This window comes from Rutidosis leptorrhynchoides, chromosome 1 (assembly GCF_046630445.1).
Source record: "Rutidosis leptorrhynchoides isolate AG116_Rl617_1_P2 chromosome 1, CSIRO_AGI_Rlap_v1, whole genome shotgun sequence".
Lineage (NCBI taxonomy): Eukaryota > Viridiplantae > Streptophyta > Magnoliopsida > Asterales > Asteraceae > Rutidosis > Rutidosis leptorrhynchoides.
Window position 1 is genome coordinate 598,929,125 of NC_092333.1, and position 26,551 is coordinate 598,955,675.

Below are 26,551 nucleotides of genomic sequence, written 5' to 3' on the forward strand. Positions count from 1 at the left end.
AATTCCCCAAGGGAAGAAAATGAGAAAGGAATGAAACCATTATTATTATTATTATTATTATTATTATTATTATTATTATGGAAATGGAAATTATATTAACTTAAAAGTTTTAAAACTTACAAAAAATTAGTGGGAAGCCTAGAGACAATCTGGGCCCCCACACCTCTAGCAATAGCAAAACCTATCCTAGTAAAAATATGAGCAGCAGCACCGGCACCAATATCTTGCGCCATCGAAATCTTCTGAACCCGCTTTAGCAAAGAAACAGCCTCCTTCTCTAATTCCCCAAGCGAAGAAAATGAGAAAGGAATGAAACCATAACCAATCGCCTGACAGCTAGATTCGTACTTGTCCCGCTTCCGACGAGCCGCATCAACCACAGCACGTCCAGGGACGAAGTTAGAAAGCCCAGACTGTGTCAAAGGAGAAGACCCTGTCAGGTCAACACAAACATCACGACCACGATCCCAGGAATAAAGTAACACATCTGCAGGTCTGAGGGCCCTGTCGTTCCCTCCAGACAACCCAATGTCAACCTCCTTTCTCGCTGAAATCCCAGATCGATAACAAACATCAACAAGGGAATCCCGAACAACATTATGTCGATGCTTAATACCCACCATACCAGCACAAGACACCGCGTGATCCCCGAAAATATCCCCATGAAAAACCCGTGAACAGGCAGAGCATGCCGTCGAGACAGAGAACAAAGGAACACCCAACCGGTAACACAACACACATCGGTAAGTCTTTGCGTTCATCGTCTGACCCAACCCCAAAATAGGGACTGCCCTTAGCCAAGCAGAGGTGTGATCCCCCTGTTGTGATTTCCACAATGCCGATTGTCGTGGAGATAAGGAAAAAGTGGATTCTGCAGAAGCGGTAACCTTTGTGAAATAAACATCTGCCAATTTCTTCATGAGTATTGGGGCAGCGACCTCACTCTGATTACCCAAAAAATCAAACCCAACCGTTTGATTAAACAGACCCAAAGCATCTACGAAAGCACGACCAAGACCAACAATACCAGCATGACGTAGGAGCTTGGTCTGCAACCCAGCAGACTGTAATCGAGATGCAAGGAAAGCATAATGACGAACATCTCCCGCAGAATAAACACCAAGCCCTCCAAATGCAAATGGCAAGGTGGCAAGCCGCCACTGCCAATCACCAAACCCAGGCCCTGAAGCAGTAACAATACGCTCCAAGGAAGATCGAAGGGCTCCATCGAAAGCGCGTTGAGCCGCCTCAAATATACTAGGAGGACAAGTACGCAAGGAAAAGTAGAGTTTAGAAACTCCAGTACATGCCCTAAGCAACAACAACTCACACTGAGGATCATCAAGCTTAGCAACCTTATCCATAAGCGCAATGGACTTGGTCACCCTTTGCATCACAAGATCACCAATAAACCCAGGATCGGAACTAGCGGGTGCCCCAAGCAACTTAACACCATTTAAAGGTCGAGCAATATTAGGAGGAAAGACACCTACGAGCCTGCAGCGAGGGTCCTCCGTAGGCCAGAAAATTTCAGTTTTTTCCACGTTGAGATGTAGCCCAAAACGAGGCCCGTCCTCCATAATCAAATCCAAAACCTTCCCCACCACCAAAGTGTCCCCAATAATAGTGCCATCATCCAAATACCACGCCTGAAGACATACCTCAAAATTATCTCTGATTTTAGAAACCAAGGGTTGTAAGACCAAAGCAAAAAGTAGCGGACCAAGGGGATCACCCTGTTGCACCCCCTGAGAAGACCATAAGGTGTGGTCCCCATAATACAATCTGGCTGGATTAGAGTAGCAAAATTCAACCCACTGAGAAATGCTCGGACAAAGGCGACGAACTTCACATAACATGACCGTACGATCAACTAGATTGAATGCATTCTGAAAATCAACTAATAACATCGAAAGGCCAACATCAGAACCACGATCCTCAATCAACCGATTCACAGCATGAAGAATGGCCTCACCACCTGAAGAAACACCAACACCAAATTGAAGACCATCGAAGTAACTTCCCAATGACTGGCCAACCATAGCAGCGCCAACCTTCGAAACAAGACGTCGCCAAACAGTACCCACAGCTATAGGACGAATACCACCACCGGGCTTGACAAGTGGTGTGAGGGGAGCACTAGCTATATACTCTCCTAATTCCATAGGGCACCTTCCAGCTAGAAAGAGATTAACCACCCCGGTAATTGAGTCAACCAACTCATCTGAGACTGCCACAGCAGCACCACTCAAGCAATCCATAAGGTGTTGAGCACGCAAACCATCCCTACCACATGATGTGCCACGAGGAAAACTTTTAATCTGACCCAAAACAACAGTAGAAGTCGTAACGAGATGAATGTGATCAACCGGCATATCAGGCAATGATGGAGCTATAGAGGAAGGGTGCTTAGACTGTAAATCCGCAAGTGTGGCATCATTATAAGGAGCAACGCCTGATGAAGAAAGAACACGAGCTGCAGCGGTGTAATGGCCATCACAAATCTTCCTACGACACTGTTTGATATTACGCTGCTCCAAATCAAGGCCCTCATCATCAACCACTGACAAAATAGGAGAATCCTCTGCCAAAGACTCTCTCACAAGCTGTAAACTACCACCCGCTGTCCCCCAAGAGCGAATAGCACTGGAAATATTCTCTTCCTGATGCCGACGCTTTATCGAAGACCGAGACTCACGACTACTCCGTGGCCGAAAGGTTTTAAGGGTACAAAGGGGTAACACCAACAAAGAGACCCAAGTAGAAATGTCATCAGGCTTAGAGATCACCTTATCAAGAGCACCTTTCAAAACCCGAGAAAACCCCAAACGACACTTGGGAGGGATAGACTTAACCGTGCGAAACCCCTTAGAGAACAAACGATCAAGGAGAGCCACGTCAAAACCATCGTTATTATTATTATTATTATTATTATTATTATTATTATTATTATTATTATTATCATACTATTATAATTATATACCGGACACTAGCTTTATGATTGGCTCCTTCAAGGCTTTAACAATGTGAACAGTACATTTATTTCATTATGTTTTTTATGATGAATACATAAGGGTTTGTGTTAGTTTACATTATACCACTTCAATTTTTTTTTTGAACTGCTAGTTAGATGGTTAGTCTCCCACACACGCTAGAAGGAACCCGCTCTCGAATCTTCGCACTTACGTGAACCGGATCGATTTTATTATATACCTACACCTGCCAGTAGCAAAGTCGTAGGGACCACAGCACCATAGGATGACTGTGTATACATAATATGCGGTATACCTTCCCCCTTGGAATCGAACCAGCACCAATCGCGATGAGAGAATGCGGACCCACAGTCCAGAGGCTTGGTACCACTCAGCAGAGGCGAAACTAGGATTTTTTTCACCGGGGGCAAAAAAAAAACTTTTAACCGTAGCAATTTTTTTGGACAAAATTTGAAGATTTTTGGGCAAAAGTTGGAGATTTTGGGGCAAAATTTGAAGATTTTGGAGCAAAAGTCGGAGAATTTGGGGCAAAATTTGAAGGTTTTGGGGCAAAATATGTAGGTTTGGGGGCAAAAAAAAAAATCCACCGGGGGCGCCCGCCCCCCCTGCCCCATACCATCTTCGCCCCTGCCACTCAGGCAATGCCTCGGTGGTTATACCACTTCAATTTGAACCTCCAATGTAATCTAAGATCACCTTAATTATATTAGACTAATAATACATTGGTTTTACAGTACCCAATCATTAAGAGTATAAAATGATAGACAAAAACGTTTATAAATGTCTGATGATCAAAACGAAAAATCAAAATTTTTATAAAAATACGATGAACTGACGTTCTTGTCCAATGAGCGATGACTAGCTTCATCGAGTCTCGTGGGCCTCCGTCGTTGGACATTGATTCATACAAAGATGTGGGTGGGCTATCTAGACGAAATGCCATCGTCATTTGTCTTATTCCTACCACATGGAAGTGTTTGAGAATTTAAAAATAAATAATTATTATTTTTAAGATCGCTAACTATTTAAAAAGTTACTCCGTATTAACTAATTAGTTTTAGAACGCTGAAAATACTTTATCTAATTAAATAAATAAGTTGGAACTTATTAGGAAACACTAATATATGCCCACTAAAATAAATACAGAGTTAAAACTTCATTTATTGATTTGTTCAATGTTATCTCCTTGTATTTTCTTGGATTTTCGAATATGTTTTTATGTGTATAAATATAAAATATATATATATATATATATATATATATATATATATATATATATATATATATATATATATATAAATAAAGTTTGAAAAATAGAATGACACAAACATAAATAAATGCAGCTGGACCACCATCAATTTCCAGTATATTCCACTTTTTTCATCTCCAAAATTCAGTAATTCACCATTTCACCCCAACCCAAACCATATAAAACTCCATTTCTTGAATCCCATTCATTTCAGTCCCCATTATAATAACATTCACACACACCAAAACACACACACACACACACATTGACTTGAATTTTTTTCATGACTTCATCTCAACTTTTTCTCTCTCTCATACTTCTTCAATCTCTTTCATACCCATTTCTTTGATCTACCAATAATCGCCCCTGTACAATTACCACCATCATGTCCTCATCAATTTTGGCCTCAAATGGGGTGGTTCTTGCTACTGCCATGGCTGCCGGAACTGCAATTTTCATCGCCTTCTTCCTCCATAAGCACCCCACCACCACCACCACCTCCGCCGCCGCTGCAATCCACCGCCCAAGGCCCTGTATCTCTTCAGGTTCTCTAATTTTTCAGATTTCTTAAGCCAAACTTTTAGTTTTGACTAGTTGATTTTTTGAATCAAAATTGAAACTTTATTAATGGGGTTTGTGAATTATGCAGATGGGAAGAAAAAAGTGAAAAAGAAGAAGAAAAAAGTGCAATTTACAGCTGACGTGATGGAACCAAGTGGAAATGGTGATGAGTTTAGAAAAAGACTGAAAAGTAAGTCTCTTTATCAGAACAGGAACTACTTGTCAAAATTGAAAGATGAAGGGGATCAAAAGAAAATATCAAGAAATGTCAAGGGTCTTCCTGCAAATAGAATGGCTCTTTACTCTGGGATGATCAGAGATCGTGGGGTTCAAAGAGTTGGTTATTCTTGTTAACTTTGACTTGGTTTGTACAAACTAGTCCCTTATCTTTTAGTATCTAGAACTTTGGCCCCTCATATTCGGTAGAGTACATAATGCACCCTTCTCTATTGTTATATCTTGCATATGTTGTCAATGGGGTTTTATTCGTATGTGCAATGTGAAAGCAACAAATTTGTAGAAATTTAAAGGGTAGCGTTGTGATTTCTGTTTAAATTTGTGGTATTTTAATACAGAATAGAATAGAATTTAAAAGCATAAAATATGAGTGCTGATATGTACACAACCTATTTATGCTTTACAGTGTAGTAATGTGCAACACTGTAAAGCATGATGGTTGTGTACATAATAAAAATGAGTTGCGTACATATCACTCCCCATAAAATATTGATCTTGCAAACAAAGATAATATTTTGACAAGATACATATGTTGAAAGTAGAATCATACAAGTCTCTAAGTATAAGAATTACTTGTGATGCCTCATGCCTTAGTTAAAAAAATGATTTCAAAACTTGTTTTTTTCATAGTAAAATTTTTAATGGACTAGTAGCATGCACGTCATATGCAAAGTCCCTTTTATTGGGAGAAATTTGAATAAAAGTTAAATAAAGGAATAAATTAGTAAAAGACACATTGGATTACAGGACCTATCCATCCTGGCCATGTTTTGTGACATTGTCAAGCACGTGAATGACGTTATAATGCCTAAAAAATTCTTAACCTTTTTAAAGTTCTTTTTGAGATCATTTTTCTCCTTATAAAAGGATATAAATGACAATGGTTTACAAAGAGTTTTAACACCAACTAAAAGATTTCTAACAATTATCACCACTTTTACAAAAAGTGTAACAGTTAAAATTATCATTTGCTAATGAGTAAATGTGTGGAATCTATTGTGATGACATAGAAACGATGGTAAAATCACAATATAATTCAAGAGATGGAGAATCGTGTATCTTTCATACCGGCCTCGCGGTTATCTGCGACTAATTATCTTCGGGTGTTAACTAAAAATTATGGTGAGAAATATTAATTAATTATTACCTTTAATTTTACAAGAGACTTAAATTTTCACTCAATTTTATGTGAGACGAATTCTTACTAGCGGAATATATTATATCTTTTGATATATTCAATAAAGATTGTATATTGACCGGTTTCTATTGTACAAATCTCTTAATGTGAAACTTTATTATATTTACTAAATACGTAGTATAAGATAGGAAACATTTCGTTTTCATAACAGTTTAAAAATTAGGAAAAAAAGGTGTAGCTTTCCTTTGACATAAATAGACCAACCAATCCCATGCCTCAAATTTAATCGCCAAGTGGACCCTCTATTTTTCGTCATTTTATACGAAGTATTTTTAGAATACAATTCCATCACTTTATCTCTACTTTCTTGTCCACCAACTTGGACAGCCTTCAATATCTTACACACACATTAACTAAAGTGTCACATAAAAATTAACTTATGTGATATGACAACATATATATGTAGTTAAAGTCATCACACATGGACCTAAATAATGTCACATAATAACTATCAATTCTACAATAGCAAACTGGCCAAATCAATTTTCTTATTTCATTAACAAGATTGCTTGAAAAAATGGACAATAAATTTAGCAAAAAACATCATAACATCTAAAACAGATTCTTATTCTAAATGGTGTACCTTTATTGAGTTTGGGTTTAATTTGCAGTGAATATGGTTAAGCAAGGGACGGGGTAACGATGGGTTCAGGCTGCAACGCTTTCTGGACTATCTCAGATTGTTCTTTGACATGAACTGAATAGAAACCGGTTGCAGTAGCAGCAGATGGAGCACGGCCCACGTATTTAATGTCCTCTATCGTACCTCGTCCAAGTTCCTTCATGGCTGTAGCAAGTCGTGGGGCAATGTACGAAAATGCCCCCATGTTCAATGGCTCTTCTTGACACCAAACGATCTCGGCATCTAAATACCACATACGAGTGATAAGAATTTGTTAAAAACAAGACTTTAATGATTTTATTTTTTATTTTTTTTAAAATCCATTGATATACATGTACCTGGCAAAGCAAACCCAAAATCCTAGAAATGGGCTTGTCTAAAACCCATTATGTCTTAGACAAATATAAAGAAATGGGTCAAAATCCATCAAGTCCAACAAATAGACACAGGTGTAACGGGTCTTGTATATGGGTCTAATGAGTCGAGCTTTAAGGTTTTCAGCTTTTAGTTTCGCGTTTTTGTTTTCAGCTGTTTCACATTTCAGTCTTCAGTTTCGAGTTTCAAATTTCCGTTTCACGTTTCAGTTCCATGTTCTAATTTTTAGTTTCGTGTTTCGCAAAAACTGAAGAAAAAAAAAAAAATGCGAAGCTACGAAACTTCGAGAAACATGTCTCAAACCAACCCGACCCTACCCAACCCATTTGGACCCGACCCGTTTAACCATTTAAAACTTCTGACCCGTTCAACCCATGAACCGTTTGCCAGGTATACATACCATTGAGTGAAAAATGAATGATATTGAAAAGATCTATAAGTGTTAGTTATATTGATGATTGATGGTTTTGTATACTTACTTGGGTATCGCTTTAGTTCGCGCTGGATCAGGTCATATGGGAATGGGCAAAGCTGTTCTACCCGACAAATTGCAACGTCTTTCCCATCCACTGACTTTCTATGTTCATCAAGTTCATAATACACCTGCAATATAAAATGCACTTGTTACATCAATTAGAATAACAATGTATTTAGTGTAGAGGTGACAAAATGGGCAAGACAGGTAACAGGTCAAAATGGGTGAAGGTCGAAAGATGGAACTTTAGTGTGGGTCGGGTCGGTTGACTTGCAAATCCTTTTTTTTCAACAACAACAACAACATGAGTGGTGTATGAGGAGGTGAGATGTAAGACAATCCTTCTCCTATCCGAGAATAAAAACAAGTCATTTCTCCACCCAGAGTGAAACACTCTCAAAAGTAAAGATATCATCCCTCTCTATTCGACGGATAAAGAGATTGCTTCTGAGCGGACCTCCGGCCAATAAGTTGGAAATTTTCTTTTAAAAAAATAGTAAAATAAAATTTAGATGCCATGAAAATGGTAGAATCAAATTTCCATGGGTTTTAAATCCTGCCTGGAATTCAATTTAGGCTTTAAACGGCAGTCAAGACGTCAATAAATCGATGCTTGCTGTTGACTCAATAGAGCCGATTTTTGTCTACTTAAAAATATTTTTTAATGCGAAGTATGATTACAAAAACAATATTTTTCCCAATACTAATCTAAATCTTTGAATAGAAAATTTTTTAAGATTGTGACTGCAAAAAGCAGACGTTATGTGACTTGCAGCATGTTGTTTTTTCTTCTTTACATATTTGACCCATCAACCCAGTAAGTACAAATGGGTCGAAATGTCCATCTAAAAACTTTTTAAAATTTTTGCTTCTCATTTCAAGTGCGGTTTATTTTAATTAGTATACAAACCTTTCCAGAACAAAGAACTAAACGTCGAATGCCCTCTTCAAGATCCGAGTGACCATTTTGATCCTTGATAAGACGTTTGAACTTTGTTCCTTGTTTGTCATAACCAGGATGACCCTTAACATCATCAAACTCGGCTAGATTTGACTTGCAATCTTTATGACGAAGCAAATTCTTCGGAGACATCACAATAAGTGGCTTACGAAATTCTCTATGCAACTGTAATGCATTTTTATTAATCTCATTAAAATTAATAACAAGAATGTGTTAGAAGTAGCTATTTTAGATAAATCACACATGTTACCTGCCGACGTAAGACATGGAAATAGTTTGCTGGAGTCGTAACATTGACAACCTGCCAATTGCTTGTTTGGATCTGCTTTCGTAACGTTGGTTCCATCTCGGGTATAACAAATGGATTATCATCACTCATCTGCGGCAACATATTATAATACAAGTAAAATTACTGCGTCCGAAAATAACTATCACATTTGACTTTTAAAAGTCTTTCTTTTACATCTTTTACTTTGAATATTTTTGTTTGGATTATATAAAATTTGATGAAACTTATACCAATGAAAAAACAAACAAAACCTAGTTCATTCATATAAATTTCATCAAATATTATATGAACCAAACAAAAGTAATTAAGTAATTTATGTAAAAGAAAGACTTTTAAAAGTCAAATGGGACACTTATTTTGGGACGAATGGAGTATAAGTAAAATTATAACGGAAACTGAATAGTTACTGGCAAATACAAATACCTGAAGGAATCGTTCGAGTCTTGCACTTGAATGTTCAGGGCCTTGACCATCATAACCATGAGGCAGCAACACGACTAACCCACTCTGACGCAACCATTTCGACTCACCACTGCTCAAAAACTGATCAAACATCACTTGGGCCCCATTAGAAAAATCACCGAATTGTGCTTCCCATAGAACGAGCGAGTTCGGATTCTCCATCGAGTAACCCAATTCAAATCCTAACACACCAAACTCCGAAAGAGAACTGCATTCAATATATACACATACATCAAAACTGACATCTGTAGAATACGAAATCATTCAGGTAATACAACAAAATCATTCAATACTTACCTGTTGCTAACAGTAAACATTTCTGGATTCTGATTACTTATTACATGATCCAGCGGACAGTAACGCTCTCCAGTTTCTTGATCGTGGATAACAGCGTGCCTATGACTAAATGTACCTCTCTCGACATCTTGACCACTTAATCTCACATGATTCCCTTCAACTAACAACGCTGCGAACGCAAGAGCTTCTCCAACAGCCCAATCAACACCCTCCCCCGTTTCAATCATCTTTTGTCGATCAGCAAATATCTTCTTGACTGCTCGATGAGGCTTAAAAGTTTCTGGAATCGTTGTTATCGCCTTCCCTACATTCTTCAAGATATCAGGTTGCACCCTGACCAACAACAACAACATCATCATCATAAGTATTTGAAAATATGAAACAGCATACAGTTAATTAACTTGAACTTACCCAGTGTTGTGAATACGCGAAAGTTGTTCAGGGGACTTGAACCCCGCCCAGTAATTCGAAAGCCAATCCCTTTTTTGTGTGACGTAATCCTTACTAGCCAGAAACTCTTCATTTAAGATTGATAAAACCTTATTTTGCATTCTTTCGATGACTTCTTTTGTGACTTGACCAGTTTCAAGTAGTTGTTTTTTGTAAATATCGAGTGCAGACGGGTGGTTTCGGATAACCTGCAGTTATCAGAACCAATCACAAGTATTAGAGATAACACTTAAGAAAAAACATGATAACATAACAGTCAAAAGACAGCATATTAAAAGGATGGAAAATGGGTTGACCTTGTACATTTTGGGTTGGGTAAAAAAAGGTTCATCAATTTCATTATGTCCAAATCGACGATAACAAGTGATGTCAACCACAACGTCGCAATGAAAAGTCTGTCGCCACTCTGCTGCAAGCTCACAAGTATGAACAACTGCCTCCACATCATCACCATTAACATGAAAAATAGGAGCGTCCAATGCTTTTGCGACATCTGTACAATACTGTGACGATCTTCCCGATTTCGGATCAGTAGTAAACGCAACTTGATTATTCACCACAATATGAATCGTACCGCCCGTTTTATAATTCGGAAGCGCGCTAAGATGCAATGTCTCATAAACCACACCTTGTCCTGCAAAACTACCATCCCCATGTATTAAAATACCCATGTTTTTGGTTCTTTCAACGTCGTTCGAGTAATACTGTTTCGCTCGAGTTTTGCCAATTACAACGGGGTCCACAGCTTCCAAATGGCTCGGGTTTGCAACAAGCGATAAATGTATATGCTTTCCACCTCTCGTTGGCCGATCATACGAAGTTCCTAAATGATACTTAACATCACCGGTCCCAGTATAAAGTCCAACTTCATCTATTGGTTTTGTACCACCGCTAAATTCACTGAAAATTTGACGTAACGGCTTCCTAACGACGTTACCTAAAACGTTTAACCGACCTCTATGAGGCATCCCGATAACGATATTTTCAACACCGAGATCTGCTGACCTGTCAAAAAGCTCTTTCATACCAGGTATTAAAGTCTCACCACCTTCAAGTCCAAATCTCTTAGCAGCAGTCCATTTTGTAGCTAAGAAGTTTTCAAACTGAGTACCCCAAATAAGTCGGTCAAGGATGACCTGGCGACGTTGACTATTATACTGCATTGGAGACGGTGTCTCGATTTTATCTCTTAACCAATTACATTTTTCGCGATTTGAAATGTGCATATACTCGTAACCAATGCTACCACAATAAGCCTGTTCGAGCCTTGTCATAATCGCTCTAAGTGTTTGCACGGGTCGATTTTCGGATAAAAAACCCGACATTTTCCAAACACCGAGAAAAAACTCACGGTCTAAATCGGATTCGGTGAATCCATAAAAAGCTGGATCTAAATCGTCGGGGACTTCGGTTTGGTCAAGACCTAATGGATCCAATTTGGCTTTCATGTGACCATGAAATTGGTAAGCTCTAACAAGCAATAATAACTTCATACTTTCTTGAATAGTTTGGCCCGATATACCAGCAGACGAAGAAGCCTGGCCCACAAAGTTTCGAAAGAAATTGTCCCATGATTCGTCGACGCTGTTTGGGTCAGTCTCCCAAGCCCTTTGAAGCTCTTCTAGGTAGACACTACTAGTTCCATCTAAGAAACTATCTGATAACCTGGATAGTGGGACCGATCGAGGGATTGGCGCAGTTGATTCTGGTTTCGATTTGAGATTCGTGGTATGAAAACATCGACTTCGAATGTGGGCTCTTGATGCATACGAACCACCATATGGTAGAGTTCTCTTCAATGCAAGTTTTGCTAGACTAGATCCAGCTCTAAACCATGCCATTTTTCGCTCAAACTTTATGTTCACTGTTTTTTAACCAAGCAAAAACCATGTATGAAACAATGCTTGTTAGTTGTTACCCTTAAACATGAGGAGTAAAAGTTCAAACACTATAAAACAATACATGTAATATAACCTTTAGAAAGAAAAAAAAAGGATTTTAAAACAATACAGCCAATAAACATAAGCACTGTAAGCAAATAACCGATTGATATAAGAAGTAAACATTGCCTAGATGTATGTTATTACATAAGGAAATGTATATATGGGAGAACATTCATTTTTAGAGGGAAAGATCCTTTTTAAAATATGATGATTTGATAAAATAAATACTCCGTATATCATTTGTGACATATATTTGGGGCATAATTAACCATTGTCGAAAAGAGATGTTAAGGAGGCTCGTTTTTAGATAATTTTTGTTTAGAGTGTTACTTTCTAGGTTCGAGCTTCCCCATTCTCCCCTTGTCCTTTTGTTTCATGCTGAGGGCGTTTTCTTTCAGAAAACGGCCTCGTTTCTATTTTCTATATGAGTATTCGTTTCTATATGGATCATTTTCCTGATTTTATCAAGCATGATTCCATTACAAAATTGGAGTATAATTCATAACTGTATTGTATATGAGAAAATTAGCAGAAATAAAGCAAACAAGAAAAGACATGTATGTTCCAGCAATGTCATGATATTCTATAACACGAAATGAAATTGTGAATTCAATATTCAGTAACATATACACAGAATGAATAAGAAAAAGAAAAATATATAACGCGTTAGAAATAAAAATTGAATTTAAATCGATTGATTGAGAGACAGAATATAATTAAATCAAATGTGGATTAAAACGAAACCGAGCAAACCTAGTTTTGTGAGAGATCAATCACGGCACTGTTTTCACGCTAATCAATTATGACGCTTGTTTTGCAAATTTGATGTGATCATTTACAACTCATAATTCATTTTTATTTTATTACTCATGAAAAACCAGAGCATTACACAACGAAGAGTATGCCTATTGTGATTTCTGTTTCTCTTTCTAGAGACGATGATAGTCCATAAGTTTTACTACTGCCCCCTCTACTTTCCTTTTGTCATATTAAGTCCTCCGTAATTTGTGCTCTTTCGTTTGGTAGACGTTTGAGATTATAAACGCATATTAACGGTTTATAGAGTTTGAATGATTGTTTATTCAGTATATGCAAATAATCACATTAAATAAGCAACTAAACAAGATATTACTTCTTCCGAACCACTGGAGAAATAAGCACTTTAAAAGTTTGATATCAGCGAATTTCAAATATTATTTACAAAATGAAATGGCAAATTACTTATTACTTATCCCAAATATATTTAGTTGGATAACTTTGTAAAATCACATAAAACTTTTTGTAACCTTCTGTGATTGTATCATTTCTCGATACACATTGTAGACTTTGAGTTCAATAATTTTTTAGCGTATATGGCTCTATTTTGGTAAAATTAGTTTTATAACTACAGCTGAAAGTTGTAGTTAGAGTTGGAACTGAAAGTTTATAATTAGAGTTGATGATGATTATTTTTTAAAGTTTTTGGCTAAAACTAGCTAGAAATTAAACAGGTGAACTTACGAAGTGCATATAAACAAATGATATATAACTCTTAGTTTATTTACAGAACAACATTAGAAGCCGAAAATTATAGAAAAAGTAAGTTTATGGGTCCTAAAAACTGGTCATTCAAACAAACCCTATAATTTGTTTTAGTAAAAACCCAAATGAAAATGGAAATGTAAGACATGTATAGGTAGGTATAGTGAAAATATTGTAATTTGATGGTTCCAGAAGTTCTAAAACCGAGTTTAATGGTTAAATCAAGAGACATGGCTACGTGGTGCCTGTGGATTGAGCCACGCGGGTCTTCTTTGCGTCTTTTTGCATCCTACAAATAGTAGAAACGGTTGCCTCTATTTATGCGAAGAAACAGTCTATTTGGAAACACACCCCCCCAAATATGCATTAGTTAATAGGGAAATGATAAATTCACCATTAAAATTATTTCATTCATCAAAAAATTGCATTATTTGATTGTATTGTACTAACTATTTAATGTACAGTTTATAATGGAAGAAATAAATTGGATGGTGAATATATCAATTCCCTAAGTTAATTGTATGGTATAAGTTGTTAATGCATATAAATTTACAAAAAAAAAAAAAATTGGTTGGTCCATCTTTGCCTTTTTTAGAAGATTTTTTTTTTTAAGCGTATGTTTAGCAAAACTAGCTGTTAACTTTTATCTAATAGCTGTTAGCTTTTAGTTGTTAGTTTGTAACTGTTAGTTTTTTATATGTATTTAGTCGTTTGGCGAAGTAGCTGAAACTATTAAAATAAAGAGTAAAATGACAAAAAATAGAAGCTAAAAGCTAAGCGCTACTTCTAGTAGCTTTTAACTTTTTCTCTCCTTCAAAAAGCTTTAAGCTCTTGCAATCAAACAGAGCTTTTTATTTAATAAAGAGCTTTTTATAAAAGCTAAAAGCTCCAAAAAAAAAAAAAAAAAAAAAAACCTTATTGCCAAACATAGTCTTAAGATAAAGTAGTTATAATTGACGTTTGACATAGCCTTAAGATAAAGTAGTTATAATTGACATTTGACATTGTCCACTGCCCCCGTTTTTTGAACATGAAAGCTAATTAAACATGTGATTGTTGAAAGATGATTTTTCAAAATAATACTACGTAGCAATAACCAAAATCACACTTCACCAATCACATTTATTTTATTTTATTGTGGAATGAAAGGAGAGGTACATTCGTTTGTAATACCTTATTATTATTACTAGCAAAGATGACATAACAAAACGTCGCACTCGATATCTACTCACTCTAAAACCTAGTAACAGTGTGCTGTAGTCTACCATACAAGTGATATCTATGAAACATACATATACATTAGTGTTCTGTACAATTACGGGACACGATTGAAGACGACTACAACATTATGATTATCGTCTCCAACCTGAGGAGGAGTCGCGCATCAGCACGTCATTGTTCTATACAGTGAGGAGGCTGGCAGACCCTCTTTCGGTTTCCATATGATATGGTCCAGTTTAGCACAAAAATCCTTGTAGAACTGTCAACACAACCAAAAAATTCATAAAAAATGCACTTGCATAGTGTTTATTTGCATTCTTATTTTTTCTAGACAGATCATTAAGCATATTATACCGTTACCCTTAGTCTCATGAAAGTCCACAAATTTACTTTACTTGGAAAACTAAATGGCAAATTATGCATTTCACGAATATGCAAACACTTTGTGTAAGGATATACTCGAGTTAAGATAATATGAAGATTCTTACCTTGTGGTATTCAAGAGTATCTCCAGCAGCCTTTCGCACATCAACCATGAAAAGGGAAGGTGCGACTTCATAGACCTTGATCAAAAGGTTTGAATGTGTTAGAATCAATAATCACATCACAAGAGGAAAAAGGTTTCCCGAGTTAGTTATTATTGTCTTAACACTAATATGTGTGTCAAGAACTATACAAAAATGGGAAGATCATGGCTCAATGTGAAGCAAAATAAATAACATGAGATGCAGAGTTTAGAATGTACCTCCAAAACAACAGCAAACTGTCCACCCCGATTAACAGATGCTCCCTCGAGCCTAGTCTGTGGAACATATGAAGTTTATCAAGTTAGTTGTGACCTACTGCCCTATATGACTAGGGTTACAAATTTTATAGTCAAAATCCATCCAATCTTTTAGTTGAAGTTCTATTCATAATTTAGCATTCCACAATGCAAACATTTTGATAAGTTTGTAAGTTAGGACCATAGAATAAAGGTTTCTAACTATATTCAAGTATCTCTAGCTTTGTCAAAATAATGAAATTGGTTTCTATTTCACTGAAAAATGGTTTAACAACTACACATTGTTAGTGAATTTACTTGCAGTTTATACGAGCCCAACTCATGTGAATTAAAACCTGGGTTCGCTCTATTCATTTGATAAACTCTATAACCCTCAACCCATCAGTATTAAGATTCGTTGAAGGTTTCATAATAAAAGGCAGATAACAAGGGTCCCTAATTTTCGGAATTATATGGAATCTCAAGTATTAAGAAGTTATTTTAAAGGCTGCTAAAAATACCCTATTATGTCAACAGTAACTTCAAAACCTGGAGAAGCAAGCATATTTTTTAAAATGTATTCAAATAGTAGAGTAGAAACTGTTGCAAAATTAAATTACAAGTAGTCAATTTTTGTGGTTACATTACAAGGCTTATAAACTCGTTGAGTAAATACCAAGAATAATATAGCTAAGTGATACAACTGGAAAAACAAATGGAACACTTCTTATAGGGAAACATGTGTACCTTGAAACCACGTCTAAGAACCTTAAATCCCAATAGTTCTGCTACAACTGTAATTGCTGAAATTATATCTTTAGCAGGCTTGCGAGAAACAAAACGTGTTTGTCGCTTCACATGATCCTGTAACAGGATAACGCCAAATGTTTCACTTAATATTATAATGTTTACCAACCATAAGCAGATTGCAAACTTACTTTGAGCAGTTAATTTAAAAATAGTAACTTATGATAATTTAAAATGATCAAGAGATTCAAACAGTATACGCTAACATCATACTGATGCGAGAACCACAGCATATAATAAATGCATATATGCTAGTACGCTACTGAGCTATGTATAACAGTACAAGGGAATTATCTTTACAACATTACACATAAAAAGATCATGTTTGCAAATAGCTAGATACAAATTTTCAGCTATGATATGCAAGTCAAAGTGTATTGGCATGCAGTTGGATATGTGACATCATATAGGAGTAGACAATATAGAGGTACCTGGCGTCTATCAAACAAGGCAGATAGATTCAGTCCTTGCGAGAGAGTGATCATCTCAAACGCATTCATTGTCAAAGGAGAAATTTTCTCCTCCGATCGTTCTGTCACATATTGTTCCTATAAATTCATGACCACCAGGAAATATATGTTTAATCGTTGAATAATTCAAGAGATAACACAAGAATGCGCACTCATGAGCCTGAAGTAACTCCAGTATTTATTATTTTATTTTATTTTTAATTCCAAGAAAAGGGATAGAAGGTCCAACCTCAATGTCATCAAAAACTGCACGGACATCATCCAAACTCACGTCACCTTCTTCTCCTTGGTTGGTTGATACATAGTTCATTTGGAACCATGGATGCTCCCTTATCCCATCAATTCGAATACGCTACACGAATTATTGTATGTTAAAACAAGAAAAGAACTTCACCATAGCTATGTACAAGTTTCCCAACATGATGTGGAACTAGATTTTGATATGCGTGTTTGGGAGTGTTAAATCAAATGTGATTGAGAATGAAAAATAATAAATGATTCCCAAAATGGTATTACCATTTAAAAAATAAATGAAAAATAGTAAATGATTCCCAAAGTTTGATTAGGAATTCCTTGGGACCCTTAGAAACAAGGCTTCCAAATCATAATTTCGATTGCTTTCCCAATAAATACCTCATCATCAGATGTAGGTAACTAGCCATTTTCAACTTGGAAGTTCAAAATAAACACTCACAGTTTCAGGGTTGGGATCCAGTATCCTGTCTATTAATGACTTTGCACCAGAAGGGAACCAGAACGGATACGAAAACTCAGCAACACTGACCTGTGTATATGCAAAACAGACTAAAGTGAGTAGTTTCAGATTTTACAGCTGAATGTATTACATTACAGGATTAATAGCAGGGGCAGCTTATGCACATGATCTCATAAAGTGAGTAGTTTCAGTCTTTCACAACAAACTATACATATATCAACAGGGTGAACTTGCATCATTTTGAAGAACCTATCTTCCGTTGAAAAGGAGGAAATGGAAAATTTTCCATTCAACAGATATCAAATATGCTAAATTTGACAACCGTGTTTTGAAGGAGCCTGAGTTGCCAATAAGAAGTTTTGAACAAAACTAGAATCTAGGTACAGTAAGAATAAGAATTTGGAGAGTTGCTGATTGGATACTTGTTTCCGAATAAGCATTTACGAAATTAAGGTGGAGCTATCTCAAGATGACCAAAAATAAGGCCTTTTTAAAGAAAGAGGAGACAAAGAAGAGTGCAAGGATGAGGTGTGTCTCATTCCTTGTGTGTTTCATGTGGGTAAACCATTACCAATATTCAATGGAAAACGTACACGCATTGTACTTCTTGATGACAACTAATGGCCACAGAAGATGGGCAAATAATTGAGGGATGGAAAATCTCCCCTTTCGGCTTTGTATAGTAGTAAATTTAGCCTATTGATATTTTGATATGAAAAATCGGCTTATCTGGACAAAATAATGATGATCTTCTGAGTGTATCTAAAAATATTGGATATTTTGATATTTTGACGTTAACAGAAGTTATAAGCAGTTAACCTTTTTATACAAGGTTGCTAGATCTGACTCCTCAAATGGAAGATATCCTGTCAATAGGACATACAGGATGACTCCACATGACCATATATCTGCAGCAGCACCATCATATCCATGCTTCCTCAAAACCTGAAGGCACAAAGTGTAAGATGATCACTATGTTTTAGCACAGATGACAGATGTCTACTTAGACTATCATGGTATATCATGCTGCTGAAAATGAATATCAAGTAACGTTTCTCACATTCTGGCTCTGCTTTATAATATTATAAGTCAAACAAGACTGAAACAACTACTAAAATCTAGCTGGATTGACTTGATGTACAAAAATCATCCCCCTTAAGTATTTATAGCAGCAGTTGGACAAAAGAAATAAACAGACACAAATTTAGATTATTGAGTATATGGGTTACCTCTGGTGCAATATAATTTGGGGTTCCACAAGTGGTATATAGAAGTTCAACACCCTGAAAATTAGATTATATTAGAAGCAACGACACTAACAAAAGCAATTAACACAAATCCTGTAGCAAACATTTAATAATTGTTCTTACTTGTTGTGGCAATGCGCTGAGTCCAAAATCAGAAACCTTGAGCCTTTCTTTAGAATCAAGGAGAAGATTTTCTGGCTATATATTACAAGAATACTGTTAGCAGACAGCAAAACATATAATACGAATCCAGCACACCGTATCTTAAACTCTCTCTCACCTTTAAATCCCTATGATACACACCCTTGGAATGACAATGGGAAACTGCGTCAATAAGCTGTTGAAAGTATTCTCTAGCTTCCTTCTCAGAGAGCTTACGTTTGTGAACCTGTCAGTCAAAGAAAGGAACAAGAGGGTGGTTTAGTTTTGCTGCATCATTATATTTTACTTGCCTTAATACAAAGCTATGAAACCCTTTACTCATATTGATGAATATAGAAGATAAGGAAATATGTTACATGTGGCAGTCGAAATATTTTAAGTGACAGCAATTAAGCTTGTTCAATTATTATCTATCAAAATCTCAGCCGGGTCCTCACAATGAAAAATGAGAAATCTTTCAGGGAAATATATGAAAGAAAACCTATGGAAAATTAACAAATTATACTTTTCAACGTCACGCAATAAAAGATTTCAAATAGATACAGTTCCAAAGTAGATTCAATGAGCAACTTATGGCATCCTCAGTGGTCACTATGCTATAACCAATTAGCAACCCATTTCACACTGTATCAAAATCAAAATTATACTCCGTAGTATTTTATGTGACAGGTGTTTATATTAATCATTTGTAAGTAAAAATTCAAGGGATGTGATGCTCATGAAGAAGTTTTCTCCAAGTCTGGCATAGGTAACTACCTTATGGAATTCAAATCATATTAGAGATATATGACATTTGAAAAAATAACAATATAACAATAACAATATTATCAATAAATGGTGACATGTATCACTTTTTATCAACTGTGGACCTTACAATTCTGTCAAAAAGCTCTCCTCCACTGACAAATTCCAGTATTATGTATATCTTTGTTTGGCTTGACAAAACCTAACAGAGGGAAACGCTTATGTCAATAAACAATATGTTATAGATCCTATTAAGAATGTTTCTGACGAGATATCATCGTATTTTAGATATGTAAACTTTAAAGCATACCTCATACAATCTCACAATATTAGGATGTCTCACTATCTTCATTATTGAGATCTCTCTTTTAATCTGCAAATCAACTTAAGTGATGAACAACTTGCAGAACTTGAAATAAGTAGAAAGACATCATATGTTTCTATGTTGTCTCAACAATAGGTATATATACGCACATGTTTTATAATTTGTAAATACCCCAAATACAAAGGATATCAAAGTATAGATGATTCACTATCTACTTAATTGTGATAACACTTCAAAAAATATAATTGGCATCTTCATATTCAACCATATAACTCAAGTTATATGGAGCTTTCTTAGGCCTTATCTTTTATTCATGAGTATTCAGTCCTAATACAGTAAGTGGATGAATATGGCTTGGCTCGCATGTAAAAATTACGTCTTTCATTCACTCAGCTCCTACGAGCAGTTGGACTTGTTTACTTGAATTCAATAATGACACTAATCAATACTCCAGAGAGCAGAAAAGGCCATAACCACATTATACATAAAAGGACAAGTAAAGTATAGGTCTAATCCAAGCAAAATAGATATCCAATACAGTTATCACCAGCATCGGTAGAATTTGAGACATTACATTACATCTAGGCCGTGTTTGATAAAACTGAATGATTCAACGTTGAATGGTTCATAATATGAATGATTTAGTGTATCTGAATAAACTTGGTTCTGAATGAAAATAAGCTGTTTTGAATGAGCGATATGAAATGGATAAAATTACCTTATTAGCGTGTTACACAAATAAAAAATTCAATATACTTGTTTGTTAAGTGTTCTGGATATGATTTGAGGAGGATATTATAGAAATTTTATGTGCTTAATAGTTAAGAGAGTGTTTTAACTCTGAAGATGTAATTCACAAGTCAAAAACAAACGCGTTGAATGCTGAATGGTTCAGCATTCAACGCTGAACCATTCAAATTCAACGCTGAACCATTCAAATAAGAGGTAAACAAATGCACCCTTAATATTAAAGTGAACAACTCTAAATAAAACCAAACCTGATCCACCATTTTATGCTTCAGTATTGTACTTTTAGCCAAAACCTTGACAGCAACAGCCTCACCAGTCTCCGTATTTTTCGCAAACTTCACCTTAGCAAATGTACCTTCACCGAGTGTACGACCAATCTCATATTTCCCAACCTTTTTAGTCACGTTCTTCATCGTTTATCAAAGCTCAAAGCACATGTAACATCCAAAATTTCTCTATCCACTGTTTAATTTCAACAAATTAAACTATTATTTATTTAATACAACTATTATGTTAATTACCAAACCTAAATTTCTATAGTAACATGCACCACTACCTCATTTGTTTTCCATTAACATGACGTATACCAAACTTTTTGGCTACTTTTACACATATCATAAAACACCTTTTCTAGCATCATTTCAATTTTCAGCACATGTAACAGACGTTAAACTATAATTCCAATTTTGTGCTCAATCATCCGTTAAAACCACAAATAAACATAGAGCCGATAACTCAACTTCAGCATATGTATAATATATACTAAAACTGTATCATGAGCTAATAAAACCTAATTTTATTAATTGCGAACAAAGTGAACGAAATTTGTAACGTGAACTTACATTAACAAATAATAAGCAAAGATGTGAACGGAGATGCGTGGAAGATGAAATCCGGTGATCGGATCGTTGACAAATGGACAAACTGAGTTGACTCAGCGAGTTGTAAGATAAAGGGGATGATATATGGGGGGCCAATTGCCTAAACTCGCTTGATTAACAAATATTTAGGTTCAATTGGATGATGTATTATAATCAGGGTACAAAAGTTAATGCATAAGGTGCCTGTTTAAACACATCAGTATTTTAAGAGTGACGTACGAAAATGGTCAATTTAGTATATTTATTAAGTTTTATATTGAGTTTTAAAAATAATGCGATGCGATTTGCTTAGCTGGAAAGAAGCTGGTAGAACCTTTGACAACGACTAGCTACAAATCCACAAAACGTTCGCTAGTGTTACTCCCTTCGAATTTAGTTTTCCTAAAATTGTTTAGGGCTCATTATTTTTTATTTGGGATGGGCTATTTAAACCCACTCATTCTAATTTATGTTTATGTTTGTAAATCAAAAGCCCAAATCCAAGTATGAATCTATGTTTTTTTTGCTGTTATAGCCCAACAAACATCAAATATATAAGTTATGAGCTCCCAAATTACTCTAAAACCAATTGATAATAGAGAGACACACCCATTAGCTTATATGATGGCCTTGACATTTATACCCAACCAATGTGAGATTAGGTTTGCACCTAATAATCCTCCCCTCAAACAGAAGACCACATCACCAGGCCTCCCCTTCAACAATATTTCGCACATGATCCAATCATCTTATATCACCGGTCATTACCCGGAACTCTCAACATGACCAAGTGGACAAATCAGGGAGATCTCTTTGATATAAGGCGCACACAAGGATCCATTATCGTTGGCAAATTGGGGCGATTAATCCACATTATAATTTTTGGGCTAACCCGCTCCGATACCACTGAAATGACCGGTAATAGCCCAACAAGCACCAAACATATAAGCCATGAGCTCTCAATTTACTCTAAAACTAATTGGTAATAGAGAGACACTCATTAGCTTATATATTGACCTTGACATTTATCCCCAACCAATGTGAGATTGAGTTTGCACCCAATACAGAGTGGCAGTTTCAAGTAACTAGACTGCAATTTCAGCCTAAAAATTAAGAGACATTTATGACAACCCGAAAATTTCCGACTAAATTCAAACTTAATCCTTATGTGATTCTGACACGATAATCAAAGTCAGTTAAACTGAGTCTCAAATTTTTTTTTTAACTATTTATATGGATGCAATTATCCTTCGACTGTTTCCGACGATTCATGAACAACTGGTTATAAAAAGATATGTAAATATATATGTGTGTATATATATCTCAATTACAATCATTAGTATTATCAGTATTATTAATATTATTATTATTATAATTATTATTATTAATAATTATCATTATATAATTACTAATATATTATTAATATTATTAGTATTATCACTTTTACTAAAATTATTAAAATTATTATAAATATCATTATTGATAAATTAATACAACTTATTATTAATAAGATTGTTATTATTATCAACATTATTATTAATAATTATCATTAACCTTGTTATTAATATTATTATTATTAATAATAATAATATTATTATTATTATTATTATCATTATTATTATTATTATTATCATTAATATTATTATTATTATTATTATCATTTTTGTTATTATTATCATTATTATTAATTATTAATCTTATTAAAATTATCATTATTTTTAAGTTTATTATTATTATTAGTATCTTATCAATATTATTATTATTATTATTATTATTATTATTATTATTATTATAATTATTATTAATTAGTATTATTATTATTATTATAATTATTAATTATTAATATTAATTAAAAAAAGTCAAAAATAATATACTGAGTTATATATATAAAACTGCTTTTAATTTTATCTAAAATTGTGAACTATTTTTGATTTTTTATCAAAACATGATCTGCTTTTGAATTTTTCCCAGATCATGATCGAGCCTTTTATTATTTTTTTTCCTTATTTTCTTCTTGTGTGTGCTGATGTCGACACAATTTTTTGTATAAAGCATTCGATTATTTCTGGTTTGTTGACAAAAATATTCAAGTTTCCACTATCAATTATCAATTATACTCACTAACAGCTATTACATTAAACAGAAAAATAAATAAAAGTTCGACACCTCTGTTTATGAACTCAAAATGCAAAAGCTCGAATTCGAATTCAATTTCAAAATCCTTAAATGCAGAGATGTTAGGAATCTCCTATATAAACTATCTGCAAAGTTTCAAAACCCAATTCCTAATATGAAGTTCGAATTTATGAGTCAAACTTAAATTTTCAAAAAGTCAACCGTTTTGTTCATCGCGAAATTCATAATCGCGTTGCAGTTTTCGGTTCAATTAATGATTACAAAAGATTCTAGGAGTGATTCGAAACTTATTTCGTGTTATAATCTTTGTCAAATACGTGCTCAAAAGTGAAATCAATTTTTTTTCTTTAAAACAGCGACGAGCAGCAGGCTGCTGTTTTTTTTATATTTTTTTTCTTTTTTTGTTGATTTAATATATGTGTTCAAGTCATGTTATCTATAACTCAGTTTCAAGTCCTAAATTGGAATTATATTTCGCGATTAGGAATTTGATTGATTTTTACTTCGATTATGTATGAAGAAGATGAAAAGGAAGTTGAAAACAATAAACTGGTTAAGTATAAATGGAAACGGGTTTAGTCAGGAAAAACAGAATCAGACGGTTGGTTGGGTCTTTGATGGGGGAACGAGAGGTCACGGGTTCGAGCCCGGGCTGGGGCAATTTTTTTTAGGAAAAGCTTTTAAAGGGTATACACTCTTATTTTTATTTCTATTATTATTATTAGTAATTATTATGATTATTATTATTATTTGTTATTATTATGATTATTATTGTTGTTGTTATTAGTATTACTAATATTAAAAACATAATTATTATTATCACTAATATAATTAATATTGTTATCATTACTAGTATTATCACTAGTATTATCATTTAGGTTATATTAGTAGTACCATATTGATTAAAACTACTATTTTAGTATTATTATCATTATTATTAAAATAATTATTATTATCAAAAATTATCATTAAGAACTAGTATTATTATTAAAAGTATCATTTTTTTATTTAAAAATTATCATTTTCATTGTTATTGAAAATCTATCAATTATAAAAATATCATTGTTATTAAAATTAAAATTAACATTATCATTATTATTACAATTATTATTATCATTCTTATTATTATAAGTATTAAAATTATCATTTGTATTAAAATTATCACTTTTAATAAGATTACCTTTATTATTAAAACTATCATTATTATTATCATTAATAGAATCATTAATATTATTATCATTATTATTGATATTAATATTATCATTATTAGTATTTTTATCATTACTAATATTATTTTAGTATTATTATAATTACTATTTTAACAAACAATATATATATATATATATATATATATATATATATATATATATATATATATATATATATATATATATATACATAACATAATAAAATTTATATTTTTATCTATTAAGAATATATAAAATGAATATAAGAAACTTATATGTTATTAATATAAAAATGGCATAACTAATAAATTTATGTATAAGAATATATAAATTTATTCGATTACAAGTATATGTTTTAATATATATATATATATATATATATATATATATATATATATATATATATATATATATATATATATATATATATATATATATATATATATATATATATATATATATATATATATATATATATATATATATATATATATATATATATATATATATATATATATATGAATGATATAGGTTCGTGAATCCGAGGTCAACTCTGCACTTGTTCAGTGCCGTCATACGCATAATTACTACGAACTATCGTATCGTAAGTTTTCATAGCTCCCTTTTTAATTGCTTTTGCAATATATTTTTGGGCTGAGAATACATGCGCTACTTTTATAACTGCTTTACGTTTAGACACAAGTACTCAAATGTTATTTTGCTATTATGCTTTGTCATACTAAATCCTCACCGTAATATCGTTAATTGCTACTTTGAAACACAAACTTAATTATTGTGAGAAGGCCTATTGAGAGTATCGTCTCTAACCATTTGACCTCTGGTCTTTGGTTACATAATAATGATTCAATAACACTGACAGTACAAGGTGTCACGGGGTAACTTTTGTTTAGTCGCGATATTACAAACTCAGCAATACTTTTAGATTGATATTTCTCTATCAATCAACTTCAAACTAAATCTTGTGGTCTATTACTATTACTGAAATCATTATTGTGATAAACCTATGAACTCACCAACCTTTTGGTTGACACTTTTTAGCATGTTTATTCTCAAGTCATACATAATGCTTTCGGTGTGTATTTGCTGCTTTGATGATGACTGCTTGCTATGCTTGGAGTCTTCATGCATTACCTATCATTTCTTTTAAAAATAGTTAATGCTTTGTTCATTAAATACAATATAATGACTATTTATCTTCCGCTGTGATGTTATGCGAGGTGGTGTATAAAATAGTTATATTTTTTTTTCAAGGAAACGCTATTAAATACGATACAATTTTACACAAAATATTTATTTATTTATAGAATGGATATATCTAAACTTTGCTACAACACTTATAGGCAGTGTACCTAATCGTACAGTAGTGTAGTTTTTAGTAAGTTCGGTTCGTTCCACAGGGATCTTTTAAACAAGCTTAATGCTATATTAGTTTTAACTTATAATTGTAAAAATACAAAAATATATATAAGTAGTATTATTATTATAAAGGGGTTTTTACCGTTTAATGACC

The 26,551-nt window shown here is 33.9% G+C and overlaps 3 protein-coding genes across 3 annotated transcripts; 1 reads left to right on the plus strand and 2 right to left on the minus strand.

Annotated features, from left to right (window-relative positions):
- Window positions 1–4,503: 4,503 nt before the first annotated feature.
- On the plus strand, window positions 4,504–5,307 carry LOC139883950 (uncharacterized). The gene is made up of 2 exons (XM_071868045.1): window positions 4,504–4,787; window positions 4,892–5,307. The coding sequence occupies exons 1-2, from the start codon at window positions 4,628–4,630 to the stop codon at window positions 5,155–5,157; spliced, it is 426 nt and encodes a 141-aa protein (XP_071724146.1). The 5' UTR covers window positions 4,504–4,627; the 3' UTR covers window positions 5,158–5,307.
- Window positions 5,308–6,828: 1,521 nt separating this feature from the next.
- On the minus strand, window positions 6,829–12,010 carry LOC139883960 (uncharacterized). The gene is made up of 8 exons (XM_071868054.1): window positions 10,466–12,010; window positions 10,131–10,357; window positions 9,720–10,052; window positions 9,384–9,630; window positions 8,922–9,050; window positions 8,621–8,836; window positions 7,715–7,838; window positions 6,829–7,103 (listed from the first exon to the last, which is right to left on the minus strand). The coding sequence occupies exons 1-8, from the start codon at window positions 12,008–12,010 to the stop codon at window positions 6,859–6,861; spliced, it is 3,066 nt and encodes a 1,021-aa protein (XP_071724155.1). The 3' UTR covers window positions 6,829–6,858.
- A 2,739-nt stretch (window positions 12,011–14,749) lies between these two features.
- LOC139883970 (CBL-interacting serine/threonine-protein kinase 24-like) lies at window positions 14,750–21,840 on the minus strand. The gene is made up of 15 exons (XM_071868061.1): window positions 21,680–21,840; window positions 21,086–21,299; window positions 20,073–20,135; window positions 19,893–19,964; window positions 19,137–19,244; window positions 18,980–19,054; window positions 18,839–18,892; window positions 18,429–18,554; window positions 17,589–17,678; window positions 17,124–17,246; window positions 16,856–16,972; window positions 16,365–16,481; window positions 15,600–15,656; window positions 15,343–15,417; window positions 14,750–15,113 (listed from the first exon to the last, which is right to left on the minus strand). Exons 2-15 carry the CDS (start codon window positions 21,248–21,250, stop codon window positions 15,018–15,020), a joined length of 1,338 nt encoding a protein of 445 aa, XP_071724162.1. The 5' UTR covers window positions 21,251–21,299; window positions 21,680–21,840; the 3' UTR covers window positions 14,750–15,017.
- Window positions 21,841–26,551: the final 4,711 nt, after the last annotated feature.

Coding starts and splice junctions, on each gene's coding strand:
- LOC139883960 (XM_071868054.1), bottom strand. CDS start 12,010: ATGGCATGGTTTAGAGCTGGATCTAGTCTAGCAAAACTTGCATTGAAG. Junction 9,051..9,383: donor GACTCGAACGATTCCTTCAG/GTATTTGTATTT, acceptor ATGTTGCCGCAG/ATGAGTGATGATAATCCATT. Junction 7,104..7,714: donor CGAACTAAAGCGATACCCAA/GTAAGTATACAA, acceptor TGTGGTATTTAG/ATGCCGAGATCGTTTGGTGT.
- LOC139883950 (XM_071868045.1), top strand. CDS start 4,628: ATGTCCTCATCAATTTTGGCCTCAAATGGGGTGGTTCTTGCTACTGCC. Junction 4,788..4,891: donor AAGGCCCTGTATCTCTTCAG/GTTCTCTAATTT, acceptor TGAATTATGCAG/ATGGGAAGAAAAAAGTGAAA.
- LOC139883970 (XM_071868061.1), bottom strand. CDS start 21,250: ATGAAGAACGTGACTAAAAAGGTTGGGAAATATGAGATTGGTCGTACA. Junction 19,055..19,136: donor TGTATCATAGGGATTTAAAG/GTGAGAGAGAGT, acceptor TGTAATATATAG/CCAGAAAATCTTCTCCTTGA. Junction 15,418..15,599: donor AGTTTGCTGTTGTTTTGGAG/GTACATTCTAAA, acceptor CTTTTGATCAAG/GTCTATGAAGTCGCACCTTC.